The 23,318-nt window shown below is 40.5% G+C and overlaps 1 protein-coding gene across 2 annotated transcripts in view; it reads left to right on the plus strand.

The window, feature by feature from the left end:
- Positions 1–23,318, plus strand: part of LOC142560132 (retinoblastoma-like protein 1) — a 119,007-nt gene that overhangs the window by 39,182 nt on the left and 56,507 nt on the right. The window contains exons 12-17 of one of the 2 annotated variants that reach the window (XM_075671976.1): positions 832–914; positions 2,763–2,883; positions 2,954–3,052; positions 3,559–3,694; positions 5,134–5,313; positions 20,025–20,194. In XM_075671976.1, the coding sequence (XP_075528091.1) occupies positions 832–914; positions 2,763–2,883; positions 2,954–3,052; positions 3,559–3,694; positions 5,134–5,313; positions 20,025–20,194 (789 nt within the window). The remainder of the gene's footprint in view (positions 1–831; positions 915–2,762; positions 2,884–2,953; positions 3,053–3,558; positions 3,695–5,133; positions 5,314–20,024; positions 20,195–23,318) is intronic. The other variant, XM_075671986.1, reaches the window with a different exon arrangement.

Consider the following 23,318-nt stretch of genomic DNA (forward strand, 5'->3'; position numbering starts at 1 on the left):
AGACTGATCCTGGGGGCACGCATTTCTTGAAAAAAAAAAAAATTACTTTGAAAGGGTTAATGTGATACTAGTTTATTTCAGCTGCCATTTTTAACATAATTTATGTAACACAATCCTTCGTAATGACATTGGAACCACACTTTGTAACCTTGTAAGCTTGTTTTATAACCTGTAAACGTCAATCATTGAACTGTAAGCATAAGATCAAGCGTATCGAGCAAAACTTAAGTGTTTTTTTTTTTTCTTGCTGATGAGTGATTTTCACGCCACCTGATAGTGTTTCGTGGTTTGACAAAGATTTCGGAACATTGAATGCGTCACAACAAGGTGTCGCTAAAGTGTTGTGCTGATATTCTGCGGGAACCACATCATTCATTAAGTGCATTTGCCGTGTGTTGTTCTTGAAGCACAAAGCAGCAGTGAAGCTGAAATAATTGCTGGCAACTGAGTATGTGATCACACAGCATACACTAAACAGAGGTAGTCGGATCTTATACAAAGCAGGGAGTACAGGTGTCAACTAGAAAAGCCCAAATACAAAATGATTTCTTTAAACTTGCAGATATTGTAGGAACCAAGGTAATGCAAATGCTTCAGCACCACTGTTAGCCAACATCGTAGCACAAACCAAACACTTCTGTTCATCGTCAAAAAATTCAAAATCTTACAGGTGTGCTTTATGGGGTTTCTCATGATTGTCGCGCCAAGTTTAATTTGTGTACCCTGTGTGCCTCAAAATTTGTCATCAGAGTGAACGAGTTTGTATTAATTTTACTTTCTCATTTGTCACAACACTAATGCCTTTTACTTGTCATTTTTTCTACTTTAAAGGCACATCTAAGTCACAGTGTCTTCCAGCAGTCACTTTTTGCATGCTGCTTGGAAATTGTGATGTTCTGCTACAACTCGCAACGGTAATTGTTTTCTTCATTCATTTGCTAATTTGATACTAGGAAAGGGGTGGTGGTGTCCCAGCTAACTTGAGCCAACGTTTTGAGGGGGGGAAAAAATAACACACAGACAGGACAGGCAGACAGATATATATCCGTTAATTTGACCTTGACGGAACTGGTAGAATTCAATAATCTGGCAGGTAAAAAAAAAAAAAAGAGGCAGAAAATTTTTTTAAATGCATCGCTGCCTCATTTGAAAGTATCTATCCATTTCTAGTGCGCCCAGAATATAATGTGCACCCACTTTTTATGGGTTCATTGTAGAAAGAAATGTGCGCCTAAATCTAGCATGCACCCAATTGAAAAAAGGAAAGCATCTAGCATGCCTCTGATTTTGGTAATCGTAAATAAGATGATGCCTGGGGTTACTTTTGCAACACAAATTTATTAACATGTGATGTCCATCATTATCAATTTAGAGAGCTTTTTTATTGCTGTCTGTGGACCACAGGATGTTGCCTTCATTGTGGTCCTTTTTTTTTTTTTTGTATTCTGCATTGCTTGAACGACTAAGCTACAATTGTAACCAGAGTGGTGCCTAGCACCTAGGCTTGTCACTTCCCCAGTTTGTCTTGGGATGCACTCAAGGCGTGACGTGACTGTGTTACTGCTAGCTTTGCTCTTAAAACATCTTTTGAATGAGCTTCTGTATTGGTACCTGAAAGCAGCGCATTGTTGTCATCCTACACGAAAAATTGTTCTGCCACTGTCATGTGATGACAGTTGTATAGATAGGCTCTGACGATAGATCGTTGCTACCACTGAATGCAGTTGCAGGTTTGCATCTGAGTGTAGAATCGAATAAATACTAATCATTAATTGTGATCTATTGTTTTCATTGAGAAACTTTCCAAATGCAGGCCAAAATCGGCTCTTTAGGCTGGAGATAAGTGTCTACAAAACATTCACTGACCCTTAGCACTGCAAAGACAGATGCTGCTGCCATTGTGGTAATGATTGGGGCCTCCGTTTCGGTCAGGCATGCTGCCCAGCCAAGTTCAAATGATCAAACTAGAGATAATTTCAGGAACTAAATAATGGAAATTTTGGCTTATAGAAATGTACGTGATCCAGAATAGACATGACAGTCTTGATAGAATCAACCGAAAAATTAAATTATCTGGTTCCATTCCCAGAAGTCTACTGTATACGAGTATACTGTTCAGTCATCAGTCGTCTTTTGCTGCAATAAGTATTTTTCTGTATTTGTGTGTTTGCTTTTAAAGTAAAATAATTAAGCAACTACTTAACTATTAAGTTAAAGGCATTCCATTCTATAGTAAAGTTGTCATTGTATCGTAAAACATTAAGTTTTAAGCATGCTATGTCTTGCATAATTATTTTTTTTCTTTCTTTACCCATTGCTTGTGAAATGAGAAAAGTACTGCGTGATTATGTGCCGGTGTGCTGAAACACCAGCAGTCACAAATGTGATTTCAAAGAACTAAAGACCCTCATTGCCTGACAAATTTTATGAATGGAAAGAGGTTGAAGGCTGTGGTTAGTGAGTGTATGCGAGGTCATGTGAAGCTGTAGTTTAGTGGAAAGGAATTGTGTTGATACAGGTGTGCCAAGAGGCCCCTGTGCCTGTACTTGTTGAATACATTTATCTCTTCACGGAATTCTTTACTCATTAATGTGGATGTACCAAGAGGTAGTGCCACTGCTAGGAAAGCTTGATGTGCAGCAATGCTAGAAATGAAGGCTGCTTTCATCTGCCACAGCATTTTCTCGCAGCACAGAGACTGTGACATAGTAAAATTCTTGTCATATAATGCCATTACGATGTTGATGTATCCTGCTGTGCAGAGATTTTCCTTGGATCTTGGAAGTCTTCAATTTGATGCCTTACAACTTCTACAAGATCATTGAGCCTTTAATCCGTGCTGAGGAGGGCTTGTGGCGAGAAGTGGTGAAGCACCTTAACCATGTAAGATTGTTTCGCACCATGCTTTAAGGAGGCCTTTCTACTGGGTGCTCACAGTTGCTTTGTTGTGCAGATTGAGGAGCAAATCCTGGAGTGTCTCTCTTGGAAGGATGACTCACCTTTGTGGGATGCTATAGAGCATTCTGAACAGCCCGTACCTATGTGCAAAGAGGTCTGTTGTGATGTATTGCCAGCTAATATAGCCCATTTGTAACTGAACTGGGCCACTTGAATTTCACTTGCAAGAGGCTTATGCAGGGTCCATTTAGAATGTTCATGTTTTTGTGCTGTTCTGATTAGGAACAAAAGATGCTGTGCTACCCAATGCATAGAGTGAAATGTACTTGATAGGCTGTGTAAACATGTGCACCTGGAAGTTGGTCATGGTGGGTGGTTAGATGTGCATACTGGACAAACTTGAAATACTGAATTTGGGCATTAATACCACGGATGATATTTTCGAGGACTAAGTACTTATCCTGCACCTTGTCAATTTCTGTGTTCTAAGGGCAAGTCCAATTATAGCGAATTTTTCTTATAGCAAAATATTTTTCTGTTTTGAAGGAATGTAAATGGGTTTGACGTTAAATTTTGCTCTTGCTTTCTAGAAGCCTGGCCATAGCTTTAAAATGCAGAATATGCATCACATATTGTAATGGTACTGTGTTGGTCACTCAGGTATTGCTTCAGCGGCAGATTGAGACGTTCCAGGAAACTGATGGAAATGATATCGGTGAACCACATACTCCTGTTGCCCATTCGCCGTTAAAGGGTCCAAGAGGTGACCAGGATGGTTCCTTATCAAACAGGAAGGGTAAGTATCATTGGGCATGTTTTCAAGATTGCCCTTGGAGTGGTCTTGTGATTCTGCATGCTATCTGTTGCCTGCCAGATAGATATGATAATCTGCCTTGATAATGTGTAGTTGCTTATGACATGAATATGGTATTGTGATGTGTCACTTGTTACTTTACTGCTTGGTTTGCTCCCATTCTTTTTAACCCCCTTTCATGTTTTTTCCCCCTAGATGGTTTCAACTGAGGATGTATTTTTCTTTTGAGCCTGCTAGCATTTATCCTGCCAGCTATTTTGGAGTTCTAGTCTCTACATTCTTCTGCGTGTTTAAGTTTTTGTGTCGTGTTACAGTAAATAATAATACAGAACACATTAAAAACACTTAAATGCATGTTGCCAAAAATTTTGTCGGCACAGCATAATGCATATATACGTAATCCATATATATTGTGAATATGCTTTGCTAGTACAGTCAAACCTGGTTATAATGAAGCAGGCAATGAATATACGTAATCCATATATATTGTGGATATGCTTTGCTAGTACAGTCAAACCTCGTTATAATGAAGCAGGATGTAAAGGAATAACAGATAAAACTTAAGTAGATGAAATTTCCCTTGAAATCCCCATACAGATTCAATGTGCAATACATGATATAGTGGATTTAACGAAGTCATTTATAGTATAACAAAGTAATTCTGGCTCTCCCGTCGAGTTCATTATAACGAGGTTTCACTGTACAGCAAACTGTCTTTTACTTCACTGAAACCAGTACTACACATGGTTATTGCTCGAGCTGCATCTGTCAGCAGCATCAGCTTTCCTTTTTTAGGCTTGCCATTGCAGTCGCACCTAAGCATAAAATCATTTTGCCGCTCTGTGAAAAGGAGCAGTGGTGTCCATGCTGCACTTTCTTCCAAATTTCTTTAATGATTAAGTATTGTTCCCATCTATGACATTGTGTGAAACTGTTAGGATGAACCCTGTTTGTCAGAGGTATGGTGCATTACTACTGTTCTGTTGGACAAGGTGTGCCTGTACAAAACAATTTCTTGTAGGATCGTACTGGCAAGCTGAATTCGTCAAAAAAAAAAACATGAGAGGGGATTAAAGAGGAACACTGATGTTATGCACTGGCTGTCAGGATATTGTTCTTACTCCCTGTGGTACTGTGTGAATGTTGTACAGCATGCGTTCTTTTAGTATGCTGTGTTGATTGCATACATGTGTTTAGCGTAGGGAAGGAAAAAAGGGGATCTTTCAGTGGGGACCTCACCAGGAAGTTTCTGTGTACATTTTTATGTGAGGCATGCATGGCTGATGTGACATTACCCATCTTGTGAGGAACTCCCTCTGCCAGCCTTCAGACCATTGTGGATGGGACTGCATCAGCGCTGGACAGGCAGTTTGTGGCCTTGCTTGGTCTCTGTGTCTTTGACATGGCGGCCTTTGATGCAGACGTGCCACTTTCACCTGTGTCGGTGGCGGAGCGGTTCCAGTCTCCAGGCAGTGCAGTGCGTCGCAGGCTATTTGCGCCCAACAGCACAGGAGGTGGTGCTAGCGCCCCCTTACAGCAGAGCCCCCGGGTGGAGTCGGGCGCCATGGGCCAGACGCGCACCGTGTCCATCACGGTGCAGCGTGAGTGCCTCGTATTTTTCTTAAGCCCCTGTCCCCTTAAACCCCACATGCAGCCTGTAGTCAATGCGCATGTGGCACTGTGTGGCCAGGTATCATTGCTAGCTTGCAGCACTTGGGTGTCGGGGACACTGCAGGACTTGGCCTGAATGGCAACATTCTTGCTTAAAACCCATTTTCTACGAGAGCCGCCATCCAGAATTGCACTGCTGGCAGCCAGGAATTTGATTCCTCAGTTCGTTAATAGTTTTTTTTTTTTTCACTTGATTTGTCGCGAGTGGCAGCATATCTGTATTCTTCGACACTACAGTCGAACCTGGATACATCAAATCTGAAGGGGCTCATAAAAAAAAATCTCTCTCTCTCTCTCTCTCTCTCTCTCTCTATATATATATATATATATATATATATATATATATATATATATATATATATATATATATATATATATATATATATAGGTAATTCAATATGTAAAATAACAATATTATTTAAAAATTTCCCAGGATTTTACAGCTGTTCGATGTACACAATAATTCATTATATGTGAGTTTGATATATCTGGGTTCAAAAGTATATATTTAGTCATATTCATATATACTACAACATTCAGCTTGGTTCAAGGCTTTTTGTGTCAATTTCTCCCTGTACTACGACTTTTCACTACAGTAAAACCTCTTTAATTCAGATTTCACGAGACCAAATAAAAAGAGAATGTCCAAATTATCCAAATGTTGAATTGTCAAGGGTATAAAAAAAATGAATAAATCCTTACTACACCAATTTACCTTAATTTACTGAATAAATGTGCAACCCTTGATCATATTTCGCACAGGCCACAGTAGAATCTATTTTAATCCTCGACAGCTTCTGCTGTGTTTGGCACTGCATGCACATTGCACTGAGTCAAAACGAAATAACTGCTTGTCGTAACCATTGCAGACGAAAACACGGTTATTATTGATGCGATCATAGATGGTGACCATGCAGTTCCGAAGACACGCTGATAATGCATAGTCATGTGCGGCGGTAAATGCAGAATAAAGGCTGTAAAGTCACAAATAGGCACAAAGCACTCCGGCGTTCCTACTATTCTGCTACAGTTCCTGCTGATGACTATGGCGATGCAGACTCCACTGCTTGATTTCGGCTGGACGCTAGTGAAGCTTTTCTTTGTTGCGGCGCTCACCATGTGTTCTGGAGGTTTTCCAAATTAACTGGTGTGCAGTCAAATACATTAGATTAATGAGAGTTCGAGACCATTGAATAATGCATACGCCTGCCGATATTAAAGGACGAATCTGAATGATCAGATTTTCCGAACAAGGGTCAAATTAACGAGGTTTTGCTGTATTAGCAAAAGTGGTATATTTGATTTTCCTTTTCAATTAGCAAATAACAAACATTTTTTAACAGCTTAAGCAACCATCTTTTTATGAGGCTCATAGGTTGAATTAATTGGAAAACGCTGACACATACTCACCAATATTTTTGTAGGCTATATACTCACTCCCACTCATTTGCACTCACCCCATCGGTGCTCATTCACGTTCCTACTCGCGCCCGCTCATACTAACCAACACTCACTTGTGTTCGTAGTCATTTTACTCATACTTACTGGCATATACTCACGCTTATACCCGCTTCATCTCCCACTCACTGGCACTCACTCACTCACTCACTCACTCACTCACTCACTCACTCACTCACTCACTCACTCACTCACTCACTCACTCACTCACTCACTTACTCACTCACTCACTCACTCACTCACTCACTCACTCACTCACTCACTCACTCACATTCATCTCACGTCCGTTCAAAATCACAGTCACTGACTTTCATTCATACGTTAACCGGCATTCATCCTGTCCATACTTATATCGGCACTCACTCGTGTTTATGTACCAAGTTTCACTGGCACCCTTTGTCACTCGTGCTCTACCTGATGCCTGTGAAATGAGTGCAGAGCGAGTGAGTCAGTCTGCTTGGGAGCAAGTAAGCCTACCTATGGTGAGGCTACAGTGACAAAACACTGCAGGCCAGCAGTCCCTGCGAAACTACTCGTCTTTTCATTTTAAAGCTCTCTAAAGGGCAAAAGTACTAAGGCGTTCACAGTATTGAAAAAGTAAGCATATTTCCTATTTGTGGCACTTTGGTATTGAAATCAGCAGCGAGGCATTAGAACACTTGATCAGAATCCAGTACCTCTCAATTTCACTACCTGACTGTACCTGTTGGATATAAAATATTGACTGAAATTGTGCAGGAAAAAGCAGTGTTGTGGATGTCCTTTAAGACGGTTCTATATGTGGTAGCAAATGGGTGGAAGCTATAGGTGGTGCTGCCATTCAGGCCAGGCAATCTACTGTTTGCTGTGAAAAAAAAAAAAAAAATATTGGTGGGCATGTTACTTGTGGCACGCAGCTCACAATGCCTTTGTGCTGCCTATGCTAGGATGCAGAAAATGAGCGCAAACCCTGAAGCTGCAAGCAAAAGCTGACCATTCAACTAAAGACAGGGAGGGAGCTTTGGGTGCAAGCAAGCTTATGGCAAGCTTCTCTTCACTCTTTGAGCAATAATGCTTTGCTGAGCTCATGCTATGTAGTCGCTGGCAAGTGCGCTTTATGTTGCAGGCTTCATCTTCTTTTAAAGCAATGTTCTGCCATGCAAGTTGTGTGTATGTTGTAGTCTGAGTGCTGGTGAAAACTGAACAAAGTGCTTTGTTGATACTCGAACTTTTATTATTAGCAGAACACAAAATGTGGATATTGTAGCTTGTAGAAAACCAGTTCTCTCTTGTTTCTGTTTTACATACAACTTGAATTATTTAGGTGTCTACCTAATTGGTTTAACCATAATGTGGCAATGGCCATTGTTTTGAGCTTGTACAGCCACATTCAAATGGTGGTGTCGAGATACGAAAAATTGGAGAACTAAACTTTGTTCCAATTACTAGTACTTAACAAATCAATTTTTCACATGTCTGTGCCGCCATGTGGTCCTTGACTGCAGATGGGCACTGTGTTATAGCTGATATTGAACCCAACTGTACATAGCAGCCAATAGGATGTGACTTAACCTCTGTTCCTTTCCTACTTTTTCTCTTTGTATGTTATCATAAATTTTTGTTGCAAATGCACATAGAATTCGATGTTTCCTGTTTGTCCCATCCACAATAGCTCCACGTTGATTCACATTTTGTTGGATAGCAAAACATCTTTTAATTCAAAATATTAGCCATGCAGAAATAAGATGACTTGAGAAAAGAAGTGAGAAACTTATTTGCACAGGCATGTGGTCACCTCGATCTACCTGCTGCATGGTTAGATTGAGCATTCATCGTTGTGGTATCACAACTTTTGCATTTTGAGAAATCCTCTATAGAGAACATACATTCATCATACGTGTTGTAACAGCACAAAAGCAGCATGGACAAAAAGAAGAAAAATATGACAACATGGTGCTGACTCAGAACTGTTGTCACTTGTGAGTTGTGATGGCCAGATCAATTGTGAGTCAGCGCCATGATGTGTTTTTCTTCCTTTTGTCCGTGTTGCTTTTGCGCTGTTACAAAATGTACGATGAATCCTAACCAACTCGCCCACCTTGCTATCTTGCTCGAGAACATACATATTTGGCAGTGGCATCAGCACATTTCATGGCCATTCTTTCACTGTGGGCACCATGTGGCACAGGCACGTGTATTTAAGGTGCCATGTATCTCTGCATCTGCTGCATTCGCAGTATAGTGGAAAGCTGGGTGAATGGGTGTGTATTTATTTTTTTCAGCTATGCAAATAAAGGCGAATAAAGGCATGTTTGTATTCCTCTCATCAGTCTTTGTGCAGCTTAAAAAATTGGCTGCATGGCCAGTCAGGAGATATTGCCCTCGAAATCACAGGTGTCTGCACCTGTTGTGATGGAGGGCCCGGTGCTTCACTTAACCCTTTAAGGGCTGGAAAAATGGCCGAAAAAAAGAGTTAAGACAATGGTCTTCTTCTTTTTTTTTTTTTTACACATCTGGATAGGAAATTTTTTTTGCAGATTTGAGATATATATAGCATGGGGGGTAGTGATTTCACTACTTTTGTCAGAAAATACGAAATAAAAAGAACCAGGTTCCATCCAACTTCGACTGCTGCGCTCTATCAAAACTTTCGTTGTAGTCAACGATATCAGTCACTGGATGTGTATATACCACTGAAAAGAATGCCATCACTGGCAAGGCTTTAATGCAGAAGGAAATCATCCGAGATTGGCAACTCAAATAAAAGCTATGCTTTCGCGATGGGCACGGCAACATGCGACTGCATGCCGCATTTTAAATATCTCTGCTGGACCAATGGAGTTTGTAGGCCCCCCACTGGGGCCACAAAGGGAACTCTCCAGGACCATGATTTTGTAGTGATGCCTTTTCCTGATGCTAATGCCTTTCGGCGTTTTTCGCGTTTGTGAGTGGCTGCGTTCGACGCTCCGCCTGGGGCGAAGCGTCTCTTGACCACTCAGGAAAGCAAAAAGCACAAAATGCATTAGCATCTGGAAAACGCTCAGAATGTCAAAATGGATTGGATGAGCCTGGCCTATTACTGGCACTTAGAAAGAGCACCCAAACAAATGGACGAGACAGACCCGTCCACAGCACTTTTTGAAAAAATAAGAGGGGGGGGGGGGAAGAAAAGAAAAGAAAGGACAGAGAGAAGAAAAAAATATGTGCCGAGTATGTATCATCCGTGGCACTTACAGAGTTAAAGGGACACTAAAAAGAAAAATAAGTAGATCTGTATCAGTAAAATACCATTCTACAATACCAGAAAAGCCATTTTTACTGTGATAGAAGGCTTGGTAAGCCATAAAAATGTGCAAAAATCAAAGATTAGTGGCAGCATCAGAAGTTCCCGCTCCAGCTCACTCGTTGTGATGTCATCAATGTTAACAATGTCTGTCCTGGCCTCGTTAAGGACCAACTACCATGAAATTTTACATTTATACTACTGAAGCAATCTTAGGAAAGCTGCAGGCCTGGTAATTCTCTAATTTTGTTATTAGCAGCATATAGTACCCAAGCAGGCAACTCATGCACCTGGTGGTTAAGAGATATGACGCAAGTCCCAGCACGTTTCCTCCAACATTATTTTCAGCATGCGTCGGGCAGCTTTGGGGCAGTGCCTAATCTTGGAGGTCGTGCTGAGCAAGGTATCAGAACAAAATGTTTTCCTTCTCATTTTAGTTTTGTTCCACTGAAAAACGCTCCATTCCGGTTCTGCTCCAGAAAAAAAAAAAAAATCTGTAACGGTCCATAATGATTTAGATTTGCATGCAAAAATTTCCAGAGCAAAGTAACAATAAAAAACATTTATTTTTCTCAATAAGTGCATTATGAATTCTGACATCATGCCCAGTGCCTTGAGTGAAAGCACTGAGCATGACCTCAGAAGCAGCATGCCATCGAGAGTGCTCGCCGAAATACGAGACTGCTGTTCCGATAAAACGAACTTAAAGGAACCATCAAACTTTGGTAACAACAGGTTGTACCTGTAGAAAATGAAACGATAAGTGCTTTAGTGATCAAGCCCTGGGTTTTGCTACGATGCCAATCTGCTGGTGCATCGAGCGACAGGCTTAGATGAGTGAAATGCTCGACTGGCTTATTGCTCACACTTTCCCTGCCAGAGATATACGCGCTAATTCTGACGTTGCCTTAAGTCGGTTGTTTTGGATTTCCGACTTTCCCCTTGAACCGAAAACCAATAAAAATATTTCCCTTTCACTTCAAAACAAAATATCTTTTCGTTTATGTTTTCGTTACGGACAAAAATATTGATTGATTTCGTTTTTCGTTGTGGTCTTCATTCCACGCACTTTTGCTGAGGGGTCACACATTGGGAGTCATGCATCACTTCTGACAAGCAGTAATGGCAGGTTGTTTCTTTCTTTTCCACATTTTTGGTATCAGTTACATCCACCTTTGCCAAGCCTTTTGTGATGCATCCATTGATATTTCGAATGGAAAATTTTGCAAGGAGGTTGTTCGATATCTGGGCTATATGAAACTAGGTGTTTATGTGGCCAAAGGGCATGTAACAGTTGGCCTTTCTCTATTTGTAAATGCGGGCCAGGTTGTATTTTAAAGGAGCCAAAAACTCAAGTTAGCAAATTTTTAGAACATTTACTGTGTCACGACGACCCAAATACGAGAAAATATATAGAAATTTGTGACATCACTTACGCATCGGCCCTGTGGTTTTGGTGCAAAGTTCAAAAATTGGAAGTGGGGCCTGCATTTTCTCTTCTCATAGGCAACCTCGTATTGCTAAATTAACAAAGTTTTGAAAGAATACTTTATTAGCATAAACTGATTTAGTGTGTCTCTCTAGTGTCCCTTTTAAGTTTCGACTACATCGTTTTGCTTCCTCAAAATTGATGTTCTTGCAGTGTAACTCCTTGTGCTTATACCTCATCACAGGCAACAGGTCACTGCCATTCACCACAGTCAAATTCTTGCTCAGCAGCTCATCCCTTTGGCTATATCTATCAGTTCGACGCAGGGCTGTTTTTTCCTGCATATTTGATCCTTGTCATAACAGTAGATGTCTATTGCTATAACCATTGGCTCCTCTTGCCCTCCCTATTATTTTCTTTTCTACTAAATTTTTTAAAGGGGCATCCTGCTCTCATAGTTTTTTGTTCTTTAATATAAATTGATGACACTTTCACTAAACATGTATTTAGATGGGCTGAATTCTACTATCCATTGTCTTATTTTTGTACAATATGTGTTGCTATTACTATTAGCATTATTAGTACAAGTACTATTAAGAATTTCATGTTGATAAGTTTGGATGCGACTTAGTTACTGAACTGTAAATATGAAAAAAGAAAGGTATACCAGAATTCTCTGAAAATTTACAGAGCATGCCAGAAAGCAGAAATGAAAGCTGTAGACCAACTTGGGCCTGACTTATTAGACAGAAGTTTTTTACAATAGAACTTTCCCTGCATTTTAGGCAAAAATTCTCAATTTCAAACAATTCTTTTGCCGTAACAATCAAACATCTTTGCCCTACTGCACTCTATGCTGAGACTACTGCATACCTGCAGATAAGATAATCCTCAAAGGTCAGGGAATATTTTTTCAGGCTTTGTACTCACTCACGCTCCTGCCTACTCCCACTAGGCACTCCTACTCGCGCCTTACTCGTCACCTACTCGCACCTACACATACTCTCCATGAGTCACTTGCATTCATACTTGCTTTCGTTCACGCTTACTGGCACCCACTAATGCTCATACTTGCATTCACTTACACTTACGAGCACATACATTCGCACTCATGTCCGCTCACACTCTCTGACAGTCTCTTGTGTCCATGCTCATGTCCACTCAAACTCACTTTTGTTGATACTCAGTTTAACCTGTACTCGCTCCTCTCCATACTCTTGTCCTCTCAAAGTCACTGGCACTCATTCCTGTTCATATCCAGGTTCAATCATGCCTTTTGTCACTGGCTCGCACTCTATCCCATGTCTGTGAAATCAATGTAGAGAGAGTGCGAGTCAGTGCGCTCTTGAGTGAATGGGTCAGCCTATGGTGTTGGTGTTCCAACCAGCCAATCTCTTAGTGTTCCAACTGCCAAATAATATTCCAATCTTAAGTTTTCAAGTTTCACCATTGCACCTCCCATTTCCATGCATAGGGGGCACGTTAAAGATCCCCTGATGTTCAAAATTAATCCACAGTCTCCCACTACACCGTGCCTCATAATCAAATTGTGATTTTGGCACGTAAAACCCCAGAATTCAATTAAATTCTAATGTCAAGATATTATATTGCTCTTTATACACCAAAACCAAAAACATAGCCTGTTGGGTGTCTCTTTCAGACTATGTGTTCTTTGTTTATCCTTTCCTAAACTGAACGCATCACATTATGTTCTCTGTAGTTTGTATTCATGCTTACACTTGGTAACAGCAAGACTCATAGTTCAGGTCCTGACCTTGCCTGTAATAATTTTGTATGTGTTGATGCAATGGCAGATGTACTATAAAGATGGCTGCTGTTTCTCTTCATTGTCTTGATGCAGGCTCCACAAGCACATTTGTTTTAAACCTTTATCCTTTCCTAAACTGAACGCACTACGTTATGCTCTCTGTTAAAACTTCTTTCTGGGCGAGTTGGTACATACTTGATTTGAAAATTGTAACAGCGCTAACACATGCATCCACAAAGTAACAAGGATAAGACACAGCGCTTGTCTCGTCCTTGTTACTTTGTGGACGTATGTGTTAGTGCTGTTACAATTTTCAAATCAAGTATGCTCTCTGTAGTTGGCATTCATGTTTAAACTCGGTAACAGCAAGAATCATAGTGTAGGTTATCACCTTGCTTGTAGTAATTTTGTATGTGTTGACGCAATGGCAGATCTGCTATAAAGATGGCTACTGTTTCTCTTCATTGTCTTAATGCAAGCTCCATAAGCATATTTGTTTTGAACCTTTATTGTCACACATTTTATTATTGCATTTCCTGTATTATAAATGAGCATTGCCAGGACATTTTGCCATTAGATGTGTGTGTGCTTGTTCATCCCTTTTCTTTCTATAATTGGTTTCTAGCTTAATGTGAACTGAAACACTTGCCAATACTGTGTGATTGTAGTGTCTTTCAAATTCCTTTCATTTTTTTTTAAATGTTTATTCTTGAAATGGTGCCATGACATTTGGCCAGTTTCCAGTACTAGTATATGAATAAAATTGCAGCATCATTTGTCATTAATTTAACAGTTGAGATTAGCTTGAGATGCTCAAGTCCTGTGCATAAGTTTCATGTTCTAAGCACTCATTTGAAATCCTGCTTGTCTAAACAGTATACAGTGCTCTGTCATTTAAGCTTATACTCTGTGCATTACTTATTGTGATTGTTTGGAAACAGTTTAACTTAACATACTGACAGGCATTTACTTTTAGCAACTAGATTGAAATTCATGTTGCTTTGACCAGCATCTTTAGTTTTTGCACTGTGGACTGCAAAGCGGTGGAGAAGGAATTGTTGAAATTTTAAACACCTGGAAAACTGTGGAATTGTTATGAAAACTGGCAAACTGGAACCATGTCAAGGAAAATGACCAGAGACAAAATTTTCAGTCCGCTTCAAGTCTCGTAGGGTGGGATGGGGCCATGAAAACTGTTTTAACATATCACATTTCTACCACAGACAGCATTCACCAGGAAAGTGCTAGTTGAAAAGAACTGGCCATGGTTTTATATTAAATCCTTGCTTTTTTGTCAAGTGCCAATTGGAAAATATGATGTGCTTGAAAGCCTTTTAAAGTTTGCCACTCAGGCCATGAATATTTTGCTCAATTAGTTTGGAGATTTGTGGGAAAGGCTGACTGCAGATGCAGCATTGTGAGGTTAAAATTGACCACTTGCAAAATGCAACTGCACATGCTCCAAGACTGGCCTGAAAGGCACATGTCACAAGTGCCGTCTGCTTGGTTGGAAAGCAAACTGTCTGCACAGGCAGGCCTCATACAGTGTCTCCATGACACATGTAGACCATCCCAGGTTTCATTGTGAAATAACTTGTCAGCTAAATAGATCTGCCTCACATAGAATGTGCTGTTTGCTGTAGTTCTAATGTCACCGTTGACAAGGCTGGGTGTGCAGGAGGCAATATGATGATGGTCCTATCACGTCTTCATGAAAAGTTCAGCTTTTAGTTTAAAAAAAAAGCAAGAGAGTGAAAAAAATAATTTAAAAAGCAGGAAAAATATGAACAGGTGAGAAGGTTATAGGTGAGCTCAATGTTGCCATTAATTACTGTGGAAAGGCCACCCCAATTTTGGGTTTTACTCTGTGAAACTCAATCCTGAACAAAAAATTATGTTCATTACCGCCGTGAAGTGGGCAAGCTATGAAGGCTGAAATAAATTGCAAGGTTTGCAGTTTCTCATGCATCTTAAGAAACATTTCTGTATTCAATGCTGCTTTTATTGTACCCATGTATGAAATCCTCGCTTGGTAACGGTTGAAAAACAGCCAGTGGCAGATGTTGCAATTAGATGCTTGCTTTTGTTTTTCAGTGCATGTTGGTTTGCTTTTGAGCTGACTTTTTTCCCACTAATAATTTTGTGTGCTTATTTAACCCCACAAAGCCCAAACACCATTCCACATAAAAGAAATTTAAAGCAAATTGTTCATATATACTTCTGGCCATGGAGAGTACGTTTCTACAGAAAACGAAAAGGAAAAATTGACTACTAATTACTGTGGCAATTAATTAGTAACAAGTTCTCTCAACTATGTACAACTGAAGGTTCCCTCCAGCATTTCAAAAAATAAATATTGGCTTTGTCTTTAGTTTACCATGCTTAAATCAGGATTTTGAGGTATCAAAATCGGCGTGTCAATAATTATACATTGGACTTCGTGGGGTTATGGAAAACATTTGGAATTACGTATTTGTGTGGTTTTGTAAAAGAAGCTGATTGAAACATTCACTGTACTTGAATAGTTTTCAATTCAGCCTGCACCAAAAGATCACTATGTTTTTATTTCACTGTAGTTGCCCAATAACTGCACTATACTTGGGGACAACTTTTAGAAGCACTAAAACATAGAGCCTATTTCTGAGAAAAATTAGATGTATCTTATGCATTGCAAAGTGATTTTACATCTAAAGTTTTAAATAACATTGTGACCATTAACTGCTAATGGCTTGAAATTGCAGCATTTATGTGTGAATAGAGTTAGTTTCCGGTCTTAGGAGATTTTCTGACCTATAGTCGTATTGCACTGCCATGTTTGAATCACATATATGATGTCATGTAGTTGAGTTATATATATATATATTGTTTTGCACTTACTTTTTCTCAACTTGTGAACACTTTGAAAAAATGTGAAAAAATATACTGGAGTACTGGAATACTGAAATACTGGTTTGAAAAAAAAAATACTGGAGTAAGAAAAAATGCATTACAAAAAACAGAACTAATGTTCATTAGTGTAAACCAATTGGGCTTCATATGGTCATTTGATTGCATGGCATTCCTTACTTTAGTTATTGTTATTGGCATCGTGCAAATTTTGTGACATTCCACTTGTTTATCATTGGTAAGCTGTCAAGCATAATTCACATTTTGTTGTAAACAACGTCAGGTGTGTTGAGACACATTAGTCAGCTTTGATTGCGCCCTGTTTGTCTGTGTGTGTGTGTGCGTGTGTGTGTGTGTGTGTGTGTGTGTGTGTGTGTGTGTGCGTGCATGTGCGTGTGTCATTCTTCTTCTGTTGAAAAAATTATTTATGTTTAGCTTGATACTTGAAGCTTATCTTTATTTTTTCATATATCCAGTTTGAAAACTTACTCGCACTCCTACTTTTACAATTAGGTGACATGTTGGTGTAGTGCGATAACAATCTATCTATTACTGTCCTACACAGCAATATTCCAATGTTATTTTATTTACAATATTATAACTTATAGTATAATGGCATCAGCACATGTTTTTTGAAGGCAGTGCATTTTGCATTTATGGTGGGCTTTACCTTCATGCAAATGCTCTTTTTATATACATCATTCTTTGGTAACAAGAATCAAGTACAACACTGCTGCTGTGCAACCATGTAAAGGATATGCTTGTTACCCCTCCTGACCCCTTCTGTAATTTGAAGTCAGAATGCCTTCAAGTAAAATGTGGTCCTATTTTTATGATTGTCCTCAGCATAATTGGATCACTAAAGTAATGCGGGGTGTTGGGAAAGAGGTTGCCGGGTCTATACTATAAAAATTTGGAGGCTGCTTAGTGTATGCATGGATGCAGGTGGAATGCCAGGAAACACCTCTCAAAATAAGCTCATGGCTATGTGATTAGTCTGACAGTAATTTTGTCCTGGGTCAGTATACAGCTGCACCTATTTATAGTCTAATATTACAAATAATTTTTACCCAGTCCATTGCTGATAGTTCACTTCCAAATGACTGGAAGATTAGTAAAGTGGTACCGGTATATAAGTCAGGCAGCCACTCTGATCCTTACAACTATCGCCCCATTTCCCTAACGAGTATTCCCTGTAAACTCCTAGAACATATAATATATTCGCAAATAGCATGTCATCTCGGTGATAATTTTTTCTTTTTTCACAATCAGCACGGTTTCCGGCCTGGTTTGTCATGTGATACACAGCTTTTTGAATTTATTACTGAACTTCACCTGAACTTAGATTCATCACTTCAAACTGACGTCATATAGACTTTGCCAAAGCATTTGACTGTGTTCCCCATCAGCGGCTTTTGGCCAAACTTTCATGCCTCGGTCTCGACCCTCTTGCACTGTAATGGATCCGTTGCTTTCTTACTATCGGAAATCATTGCTCAACCACTGCTAGCGTCATCTCCGGAGTACCACAGGGGTCCGTCCTCGGTCCCCTTCTCTTTCTCATCTTCGTAAACGACCTTCCCAACGGCATATTATCCAATATCCGACTTTTTGCAGATGACTGCATAATCTACCGTCGCATTACAGACCCAACCGACCATGCAATGCTCTAAAAAGACTTACATTCATTAGAAACCTGGTGTTCCAACTCTTTAATGAAACTTAACATCTCCAAATGTAAAGTTATGCAGGTATCCCGTAAACACTCTAACAAGGATCACCCGTACTTTTTAAGCTCGACAGCCCTATCCACCGTTGAATTGTATCGTTATCTCGGTATCACTATTAATAGCAAGTCGACCGGGTCCGACCATATAACAAGATTGGCTACCGACACCACTAAATCACTTGGTTACGTCAGACGTACCCATGCGCTGTGCCCCTCATCCACAAGAAAACTAGCTTATGAAACTTTTATTCGAAGTAAACTTGAATACGCCTCAGCTATTTGGAGCCCACACCAAGCTTACTTAATTAATATATTAGAATCAATACAAAATCGGGCCGCTAGATTCATCACTTCCAGGTACAGCCGTGAAGAAAGTGTCAGTGCGATTAAATCATCTCTAGGACTCAAACCATTGGTGTTGCGTCGGAAAATTGCAAAACTATGCCTTTTCCAGCGACTTTATTATAACTTCCCCGAACTGCATGGAAGGCTTCTAATCCCACCAACCCGTACATCTCGTCACCTTTTGAACTCTTGCAGCATATTCAGTGTTTGCATGGTTCAACATTTTCCTTTAATCAGTCGTTTTTGCCTAGCACCATTATAGAGTGGAACAATTTACCAGATAGAGTTGTCAGTGAGCGCAGCCCCATTATCTTAAAGCAGCTGCTTACTGATCACCTTAAACCCTAACCTTATAATGACCGTACTGTGCCTTCATTCTTTTGCGATTGCTGTCTCACATTGTGACTGTTCTGCTGATTTGCTTTGGCATTCTATTCAGTATCCCTCTTGGCTTTTTTTTTAATACGAATCCACAGGCTAAGTTTTGTAAGAAATCGTAACCATATCTTTGTTTCTATCCTTATCTTCTGTGACCCCCCCTTATGTAATACCCCGACAGGGGTCCTTAAGAAAAATAAATGATGAATAAATGATGAACACCACTTAAACCAAACTCTCGCCTAGTACAAGCAGGTATTGATTGTCAAACTAATTTTGCAAGAAGCCTGTGAAGTACCATCAGCCTTGTCAACAGTTAGGTTGGATGAACTGAATGAACCTTAGTGCAGCATTGTTACAACTACTCACATGTGCAGTACAAGATGTGCAGAAGAAGTTCTGCTAGCTTACATATTCAAAACCTGGCAGGAGAGCATGTGCTGTGCATAGGGAGGCACTAACTCGGGAACACCACCTTTCGTAAATACAAATGCTAATACAAATACAAGATTACTAACAAAGTTAGTATTCTTGGGGGATAGTAACTTATGTGGTTACTTGATTGCTTAACACTTCACCAGTAAGGGAATGCACAGAGACTGCATGGCTGCCTACCATCTGTATCTATAAGCCCATATCCACCTGCACAGAGTGTCCTCAGCATCTTCCGTTCTCGATTTGCCTCGCTGTGCATATGTGGTGCAATGGTTGCGATTCGCACTGCTATACATCAGGTATAGGTGGTGTTCTGAAAAGCACCTTCTGAAATAAAATCCTGGTTGTGCCATTTCGGATGGATAATTGTGAAAACTGAAGGCATGCCATGTAACCACTACGTTGCATTGTGTTATGTAGGTTCTTTTAGGTATTGTCAACCTTTCTTCATTGTTTTTGTTCAGTAATAGTTGTGAAGCTTTGCCCTTGAACATTCAACATACCTGTCTCTGATAGCATCCCTGCCACGGCGGCCGCATTTCAATGGGGGTGAATTGCAATAACACCTGTGTACTTAGATTTAGGTGCACATTAAAGAACCCCAGATGGTCCAAATTTACGGAGTCCCCCACTACGGCGTGTCTCATAATCAGATCATGGTTTTAGCATGTGAATCCCCATAATTCAATTTTTTTTTCTCTGTGATAGCAGTAAGCGCTGATTTTGCTATAAGCATTTCCTGGCTAGTGTGAATCTAGTGTTGTCCCCAAGTATAGTTATTTAGCTATTAAATGGAACGCATTTCTGTGCGAAACTATAAAATAAGGGGTATTTTCATGTTGACTGATTTTCAAGCCTGGTTATTTCTGTACTTAGTTTATTCCATCAAAATGCTTCTTGAATCTTGAGAGAGGACATTTTTTAATGTAATGTTTCAACTTTCCTTTCTAGCTGTTCAAGCTGGCTGCACCACTCGTTACGTTACTGTAGATAGCAAGAGTGCTGCAGCACCAACGGCAGATGGCACAAGACCCAACATTGTTACGGTGACTTCAGCACCTGAAGTCCCCAAAGAAAACAAGCCACTTCGTTCTGGCTCTTTGGCACTTTTCTTCCGAAAGGTGAATATGGCTGATTTGATACCTAATTTTCAACTTTTTTTCTCTCCGACGTAGCATTTATGCCACTTTATGGGCAACATATATACAGTTCATCATCATCAGCAGCCTATTTTATGTCCAATGCAGGACGAAGGCCTCTCCCTGCGATCTCCAATTACCCCTGTCCTGCGCCAACCGATTAAACTTCATTATAACAATGTTGCATTGTACCCTAAAATGCCATAATTATATCCAGTATTTGTAAAAGACACACTGATGCTGATGCAAGCAAATTCATGGTTAGGTAAAGAATCTCCTCTGTACCTGCCAAGGCAAGCTGACCTCTCGGCAGGCTGACAGGAGATGTTTCAGCTAATGTTAACTTTAGCATCAAGTGGCACCACTTTCCACTGTGCAACCATTTTCTGTTGAGCAGTGCAACATGCAACCAAACCAAGCTGCATTATGTAATGTGATGGTGATTGGTGTGGTTACGCAAGATTACACTGGATGTTACTTTAAGGACCAGCCAAGCCCGGCCAGTCACCGAAATGTGCGCTTTTACAAGTCTGCTAAATCAGATGTGTAGAGATAAATCAATGTCTGTGAAACTGTCATTGCTTGTGGTCCTTGCTTAGAATTTTTAAGTTTTTTCAACCAGAATGCATATTTTCATCTGTGAGTGAACTGATATTCATTTTACAGTAAATGGTGTCCTATCAGACCTTACCTACCTGGTTTCAGTATATCCATAGAAATTCCATCACTACGATCTGTGGCAAGCCATATTTGAAATTGTGTCCAGTGGTATATTAGATTTGTAATTGCTATATATATGTGCAACAGTATTGTGTTCGTATATGCTAAACCAAGTTATCTGAGTAAGCCACCTATTGTCTGCTCCTTTCTGTGTCCCTGTTTCACTTAGCCAAAATCATGTTACCGTACCAACTCGCCCAACTGTCTATCCTTTTGCACCTATTCAAACTAGCAATAATTTTTTCAAGACATGAGCACTCCTCTTGTGACTGCATCCAAATGAAGCTGCAGGTGGTTTAAACTATGATTGTAACAAGCATTATAGTACCTTAAAAGGAGTACTTACATGAAAATTTTGTGTCTAATTTTTGTTTTCTTTCTTTGGTAGTTTCAACTCCATAATTACGGTCTTCGAGAACGCCACAAATATTTAATTACAGCACTTTTTATGCGACCTGTTCAAAATGACACCAAGGGCAGCGTGGCTTCGGACATTAAAAAAGGAGACTTCACGTCAGTTACGTGGTATTGCAAGCAACTAAAGCATGTGTGCCGGTCAGCTTAGTGTGGAGGTTGAAGGTCGTACATTGACTGAGTCATTGAAAGCTGCCAGATTGGCTCTTCCAATGGTGCACTTTTCTTGAAAACATAGGGAAACTTGCTCTTCCCTCTTGTCCGATCGAGTGCTGAACAATCTCAGCTGTGTGTGTGCCCGTGTGTGCACACATCAGGGGTGTCTGGTACCACGAGACTGCTACTTCAGGTTTTGGCAATGTGAATAGTCCTCTTTTTTTACAATCTAAGTTGCGCTGCATTTGGCACTTGTTTTGAACTGGTTGCGTTAAAAGGTAGCATGTCGCATTCTCGAGGAATTGAATTTACATAATGGAAGTACTGGGTCGACAGCTATCCATTAAAAAAATAAAAACGCATAAGCATTCTGTCGATGCTCCTTTAAAGGGCACCTCACGAAGCCGCCATTAGAAATTTGTTATACAATGGAACTTGTAAAGCACCGTGCACAGAATGTTCTACTGCTAGAATTTTTCGGAAAGGTGTACTGTCGCGTTACTTCTGTATTATACAGTGAAGCATACCAGGAAGGTGGGGGGTTGTCACTGTTACGGGATATAGCACATGTTCCTTAATTTACACACGCGCATGTGCAGTTTCCAGGCACAGTACAAGCATCGAGATGCTTAGTAAGTTTATTGGCAGGCCTTCAGAGCTTTAGATAGACACCCGCTCTTTTATTGGCTTTAAGCTTCCCCTCAACTTTTGAAGTTTTTACAGCATAAGCTGTTATGGGCTCATTCCAACTGCTTTTTTGGGTGGTGATGGTGGCCTCCGCCGATGGTGCCCGGTGTCAGTAGCAGTCATCGCCGAGAATGAGGGAAAAAAAAAAACTGTTCCCATCGGGATCGAACCCAGGCCCGCTGTGTGGGAGTCAGCTACTCTACCACTGAGCCATGCCAGCACTTGCTAGCATGCAGTGGAAAAATGCCCTATAAACGCATCCTAGCATGCGAGGAGATACGCGATGTGACATGCATAGCATTGATTGCATTGCACTTGCATATTATTACACCAGGTAGAACGCCATGTAGCAGACGCACAGGTAGCGGTTCAGGGCAGTTAAAGAAGGTTTCTTTGGGTTGAGCCATTGCCGAGTGCTTGGACCTTTATGGCCCCTCGGCGGAGGCAACGCACCCCTTTGGCCTCGGCTTCACGTAGATGGCAACCCGGACTGACCCACCCGGGGAAAATCGGTAGTTGCCTTTTGCTGTCCTCCCCAATCTCCGTAATTGGTGTTGTTTAACCCTTTGAGGGTCGAATTATTTTGAAAAGAACTTTCCCAGGTGGTCAAATTACTTTATTGCGGGTCTTGAATCTGCAGAATGTATAAAGTCGAGAATAAATATTTTTTAAAATATTAGGAACAGTATTTTAGTATTGACATCACTCAGAACTGCAAAATGTTCAATAGTATTTCATAGTGTGGTACTCCTTGAAACACGGCTCTACGCACAATGCCTTATCGCAGTCTGCACACCTAAAATGCATTTCTCTTCTCCTCTTGGAGCGACGAGTTGTGTTGGCACACACATGACATATATTCTCCGCGTGTGGCTGCCTTGGGCAGAGGTCTGAGGCACCCTCTCGCGTAAGCGCGTTGCCGCAGAGAGCGAGAATACCTCGCGAACGGCGATGATCAACAAGTTAAGAGCAGCGCCAATCAAGGTAGAAATCAATTTCCACAACCCCTGCAAGAGAGTGCCGACAAAGAGAAAGATCACGTTTTGCGGGCCTCCATTGCGATCATGCGGCGAAATCGAAACTGCAAAAGGAGTGTTGCCGCAGTCTGCGCGACATGCTGGAGCTAGAA

The sequence above is a fragment of the Dermacentor variabilis genome, chromosome 1 (genome assembly GCF_050947875.1).
Source record: "Dermacentor variabilis isolate Ectoservices chromosome 1, ASM5094787v1, whole genome shotgun sequence".
In the NCBI taxonomy this organism is placed as follows: Eukaryota; Metazoa; Arthropoda; class Arachnida; order Ixodida; family Ixodidae; genus Dermacentor; species Dermacentor variabilis.